Source organism: Sesamum indicum, unplaced genomic scaffold (genome assembly GCF_000512975.1).
Source record: "Sesamum indicum cultivar Zhongzhi No. 13 unplaced genomic scaffold, S_indicum_v1.0 scaffold00142, whole genome shotgun sequence".
In the NCBI taxonomy this organism is placed as follows: domain Eukaryota; kingdom Viridiplantae; phylum Streptophyta; class Magnoliopsida; order Lamiales; family Pedaliaceae; genus Sesamum; species Sesamum indicum.
In genome coordinates, this window is record NW_011628059.1 from 106,018 (window position 1) to 112,332 (window position 6,315).

General features: G+C 44.8%; 1 protein-coding gene across 1 annotated transcript; it reads left to right on the forward strand.

Annotated features, from left to right (window-relative positions):
• Positions 1-2,202: 2,202 nt before the first annotated feature.
• LOC105179325 lies at positions 2,203-4,843 on the forward strand. The gene is made up of 4 exons (XM_011102927.1): positions 2,203-2,859; positions 3,031-3,438; positions 3,985-4,193; positions 4,753-4,843. Exons 1-4 carry the CDS (start codon positions 2,203-2,205, stop codon positions 4,841-4,843), a joined length of 1,365 nt encoding a protein of 454 aa, XP_011101229.1.
• The last annotated feature ends 1,472 nt before the right edge of the window (positions 4,844-6,315 follow it).

A 6,315-nucleotide genomic window follows, 5' to 3' on the forward strand; every position in this document is an offset into this window, starting at 1 on the left:
GCTTTAATAAAATCGTGTAAAAGTTTTGAACGTTGTCAGAATTCGACGAAACATGACCAACCGTTGGTCTAGACCTAAGAATTTGTGGGGTAAATTTGCTAAGCGTAATATTACCTACAAGTTAGTATAAAAGGAAAACAAACTTGCTTTAATAAATCCGTGCAAAACAGCTATATTTTGAACGTTCACAGAATTCGAGGAAACTTGACCCAACCGTAGGTCTAGACCGAAGCATTTGTGTGGTAAATTTTCTAAGAGTAATAATACCTACAAGTTAGTATAAAAGGGAAACAAAAATAAAGCCGTGCAAAACAGCTAAATTTTGGACGTTCTCAGAATTCCACGAAACATAACCCAACCGTAGGTCTAGAACCAAGAATTTGTCTGGTTAATAATACCTACAAGTTAGTGTAAAAGGAAAACAAATTTGCTTTAATAAAATTGTGCAAAACAGGCGGCGGAGGTTGTTGACATGGATGCTGAGGTGGAAATAGAGAGGGTGGCTGACATCAGCCCTAGTAGGGCTGATGTCATCTATGATGCAAGTGCTGAGGCTTGCTTGGAACACAATGCTGACATCAGCCCTAGTAGGGCTGACATCATCGCTGCTGCTAGGGCTGACATCATCACTGATGCCAGGGCTGACATCATCGCTGCTGCTAGGGCTGACATCATCGCTGCTGCTAGGGCTGACATCATCGCTGACACAGGTGCATCTAGGGCTGATGTCAGCAATTACACTATCAAAGCTAGGGCTGACATCATCGATGATACAAGGAAAGCTAGGGCTGACATCAACACTGACACATGCAAAAATAGGGCTGATGTCAGCAATTCTGTGGAAAGAAATCAAGCTATGCATGATGCTCCTCTTCCAACGGGATTGTACGTTGGAAACATCCCGTTGCACGCATACCCGGATACAATTATCGACGACAAAATAGCGCATGCATTTAATCATTCGACCCGGAAAACCTTATCATTCATTGCCCCAACAATGCAGAACGGAGAGGTTGTCGTGCGACCTTCTTTAGATGCGGTACGTAATGGGTCTAAACGTTGGAAATCTACTGCAGTTGGCTATTTCTTGGGCAAACGGCCATATTATCATCACCTTAAGGAGTTTGCACATTCGGTCTGGCCAGCACTAAGGGAGGTGACAGCGACCACAAACGGATTCTTCTTTTTTCAGTTTAAAACAGTTTTTGATATGGAGGAGATAATTGAGGGAGGCCCGTGGTTGTTCCAAGGGCAGCCGATAGTTCTTCAAAAGTGGGAACCGGGGATGGCCATGAGAAAATTGAAGCATACACAAGTGCCCGTCTGGATTAAACTACGACACCTTCCGATGGAATTTTGGACGACAGAAGGATTGAGCACTGTAGCGAGTGGTGTGGGGAAGCCCCTTTACCCCGACGCGATTACAAGAGCATGCACGAGACTGGACTTTGCTCGTGTATGTGTGATGATTGATGCCACACAAAAGTTGCATAAACATATTATTGTCATGGCACCTGATGAAGAAGGAGGGGAGACACCTTGCAAAGTTGACATTGAGTATGAATGGCTCCCACCAAAGTGCACAGCGTGCATGTCATTGGGACATTCGAACAAGGATTGTGCACTAAACAAAACCCGCAAACCGACGAAGCCAACAGTAAATGTGTATGTGCCGAAAGTCAATGTAGCACAACCGCAACTTCCGACTAAGGGACGTTAGACGATGAAACCAGTGGTTGAAGATATACCCAAAGCAAATGCGGGAGATAGACATTTGGACCAGAACCACTCCAAGCAAGAAGAGAGAGGTAAGGCAATTGTTATTTATAATGCTTTTGACGCTTTGCATTTAATTGATGATGCAGGTGAGCATTCAGGGGGTCCTAACACAAGCAGCCCCAAGGTCGATGATCCATGTTGAACATCGCTGTGTGGAATGTCCGTGGGCTGAACAAACGAGACCATCAGCTCGCTTTGAAGGACTTGGTCTCCGAATACAGGTTACACTTCCTAGGTATTCTTGAAACTCGTGTTCGTTTGAATAATGTTATGCATATTCAATCGTTTTTACTTCCACATTGGAAATGGTTTGTCGATTATTCTTCTGTTGGTAATCGCATCTGGATAGCTTGGGACGAGAATATTGTTGATGTCCATATCTTAGACTCGGCAGATCAATTTATTTACTGTCGGGTTACTAATATGGCTGGCAATGAATCTGTTATTATCACTGTTGTTTATGGGGCATCTGAGGTGATTGATCGTCGGAATTTATGGACGGCACTGGAGACGCTATCTCAGCAATGCTCTGACATCCCGTGGATGGTGGGAGGGGATTTTAATGCAGTACGTGACCTTAACGAAGTATGTGGCATCTCAGGAGATATAAGGATGGCCACCGAAGAATTTAATGCTGGTATTCTGGAGGCGGGGCTGATCCCACTTCCTATGCAAGGTGAATGGTTCACGTGGCATAATTGCAGTACGTCTATGAGGAGTTTATGGAAGCGGCTGGGTCGGATTCTTATTAATGACCGCTGGCTGGCAAGGTTCCCGAGCGCCTATTATCACAGCCTTACTCCACGGACATCTGACCACTCTCCACTGGTCTTACATGGGGATATACAACAACATAATGGAGGCATGTTTCGATTTGATAACTATCTGGCCCATTCACCCGAGTTTATCCACAATGTGCAGAATATTTGGCATCATGAGATTGTGGGTATTCCTATGTATGCTGTGACACGTAAACTGAAGGCACTTAAACCAGTCTTTAGACTACAAAGGAGAAATAAGGGAGATCTGACGATGAATGTCCAACTAGCCAAAGGTTTTCTTGATGAGGCACAACAGTTGGTGAGCTCTGATAGACAAAATGAGCTATATTTACTCCTGGAGCATTGTTGTCGAGTCGTTTATGCTAAAGCGGCAAAACTCGAACAAATTATGCTGCAGCAGAGAGCCAAAATGCAGTGGATGAAAGACGGAGACCAATGTTCCCGGGTTTTCTTTCGTAAAATTGCACAGAGACGAGTAAGGAGGAGAATCTTACAGATTAATGATGAGAATGGTTTCACACACACGGATCTAGGGGAAATCGCCCATGAGTTTGTCTCATACTATCAGAACCTATTAGGAGGCACCAGAAGACGGCTGTCAGTGGATATTCGTTATCTTAGACCGTGGGCAAGGCACTGTATCACTGATGAGGAAGCTAATCAATTACTCCTTCCAATCTCGGCGGATGATGTGAAGCAAGCAATGTTCGATATTGCTGATGACAAGGCACCGGGACCTGATGGCTACTCGTCAAGGTTTTTCAAGGCGGCTTGGCCTGTGGTTGGGGAAGAAGTTACGAGGGCGGTACTAGACTTCTTTTCTACCGGAAAACTTCTGAAGCAGGTCAACTCCACGATCTTGGCCCTGATCCCAAAGGTACATACGCCTATGTCGGTTAATGATTTTAGACCAATTTCATGCTGCAATGTTTTATACAAGATCATTGCGAAACTTCTTGTCCAAAAAATTAGTGTGCTACTGGACAAGATAGTTAGCCCATGTCAGACAGCTTTTATTCCGGGAAGAAGCATTGGGGACAACATTATGTTAGCCCAGGAATTATTCTCCAGATATAACCAGATGCGCCTACCCCCGAGATGCGCACTTAAAGTGGATATCAGGAAGGCCTATGATACGGTGGAGTGGGACTTCCTGTTAGCAGTTTTGCAGCTGTTCGGGTTTCCACCTACGTTTACAAGGTGGATTGAGGAGTGTGTTACCACGACATCTTTCTCGATTGGGCTCAATGGAAAACCTCATGGGTTCTTTGCTGGAGCGAGAGGACTACGACAGGGAGACCCACTTTCTCCTTATCTGTTTGTTCTTGTTATGGAAGCCTTACATCTGGGATTCTTGCAACGAATTGAACAGGACATGCAATTCACTTATCATTGGAAGTGTGAGAGTTCTAAGGTTTTTCAGATGGGATTTGCAGACGACCTCCTCTTACTGTGCAAAGCTGACTTAGACTCCATCAGAGTCTTCAAAGAGGGATTGGACTGGTTTGCGGAGGTGTCGGGGCTTCGGCTGAATGTCCAAAAAAGTCACTTAATCATTTCACGTTCGGCTCAAAATTTGAAGGACCAGATGCTGGATTTTTTGGGCTTTCAGGAGGGCCACCTTCCAATGAGGTACCTGGGTCTTCCCTTAATCTCGTCTAGGCTGACCATCTCTGATTGCCAACCGCTTATCTCAAAAATTGATGCACGTATTAATGGATGGGAAGGGATTTCATTATCATATGCTGGGCGGGTACAAATCATCAAATCTGTGCTCTCAGCATTGAGCTTATATTGGGCTTCTGCATTCATATTACCTAAGAAAGTCATCAGTGAAATTGAGAAGAGGTTGAGGACTTTCCTATGGAAGGGTACGACGTCCAGTGGGTACGCTATGGTAGCCTGGAAAGATGTGTGTCGACCGATGGATGAGGGGGGACTTGGGTTCAAGGATATCTCCACCTTGAATCGCGCATTAATGAGCAAGAAACTATGTGATGTTATCCAGTGTGACAGGACATCCATATGGGTTCAGTGGCTCTACCAAGACCGATTACGTGAGAGATCGATTTGGACTATTCGTGAACATGGAGGTTCTTGGGGATGGCGAAAAATACTCAGGCTACGTCCTTTCCTTCGCACTATCGTGGATTACCAGATTGGAAATGGAGACAGATTCTTTGTTTGGCAGGACCCATGGCATCATTTGGGTCCACTTATCGAGCGATTCCCTCAAGGTCCCCGCCATCTTAGACTTGAAGAATCAGCAAAACTCAGCTTAGTGATTTCAGCAAGAGAATGGCAATGGCCTACCATCACTGACTTTGAATGTTTGGAAATCACACATAACCTACCGCTTATTTTCGGAGGAGAGGATCGGGTGGTGTGGAGATGTGACGAAGGGCAACCTACTACTCAGGCCCTCTACCGATTATTCGCTCACCCTGAGCCGAAAGTAGGATGGTCTTCACTACTTTTGGGCTCCTTGAAGATTCCTCGCCATTCGTTCATCTTATGGCTAGCAATCCTTGGCAAACTTCCTACCACAGACAAATCATGGCTATCCCACCTGGGGGTGTGCATACTGTGCGATGAGGGAGCTACGGAATCTCATCCACATTTATTCTTCCAATGCAGATTTAGTCGTCAGTGCCTTTATGAGATTCGCAGAAGGATTCGCTTTCACTGGCCCAATAGAGATTGGGCAACAGATATTGAATGGGCGACACGGAAATGGAGAGGGGAGCACATTATAAATAGAGCTTACCGTACACTACTGGCAGCGTGCGTCTACCACATATGGAAGGAGAGGAACTTGAGGAGATTTGATCATACTGAGCGGACACCGGCCACATTGAGCATACTAATCATCAATGACGTCAGACAGAGGATTCTTAGCGTTGACTTAGCATCGTCAGTCAGTACACGAGCATTGTATAGATTATGGCGTATCCCTTGGGTAGAGGGAGAAACCAGTTGATAATCCCATGTTGTACCATGTTGTACTGTACCATTACTCTTTATTAATGAAATTTACATTTACCGAAAAAAAAAGAATTTGTGTGGTAAATTTGAAAAGCGTAATAATAACTCCAAGTTTGTATAAAAGGGAAACAAACTTTGCTTTAATAAATCCGTGCAAATCAGCTAAATTTTGAACGTTCTAAGAATCCAATGAAACTTGACCCAAACGTTGGTGCATACATGGGCACTCCAACCACCTCATGCTGCCATATATTCTGGACACTGGGGATAAAATCAGGTGAATGGGCCAGATAATTGTCAAACCGAAACATACCTCCATTTTACTGTTGTGTATCCCCATGTAAGACTAATGGTCAGTGGTCAGAAGTCCGGGGCGTAAGGCAATGATATGACGATGTAGGAAATCTTGCAAGCCACCGATCATTTATAAGAATCCGATCCAGTCGCTTCCATAAACTTCGTGGGGTCGTACTGCAGTTGTGCCATGTATACCATTCACCTTGCATAGGTAGTGGCAATAACCCGGCCTCCTGAATGCCAGTATTAAATTCTTCCATGGCCATCCTTATATCCCCCGAAATGCCACAAACCTCATTAAGATAACGGACTGCATTGAAATCCCCCCCCACCAGCCACGGCTCATCCGTACACTGTTGGGCCATTGTCCCTAGTGCAGTCCATAGGGCTCTTCGATCTATCACCTCAGATGCACCATAAACAATAGTAATAATAACAACTTCATTATCAGTCCTACTAGTAACACGACAGT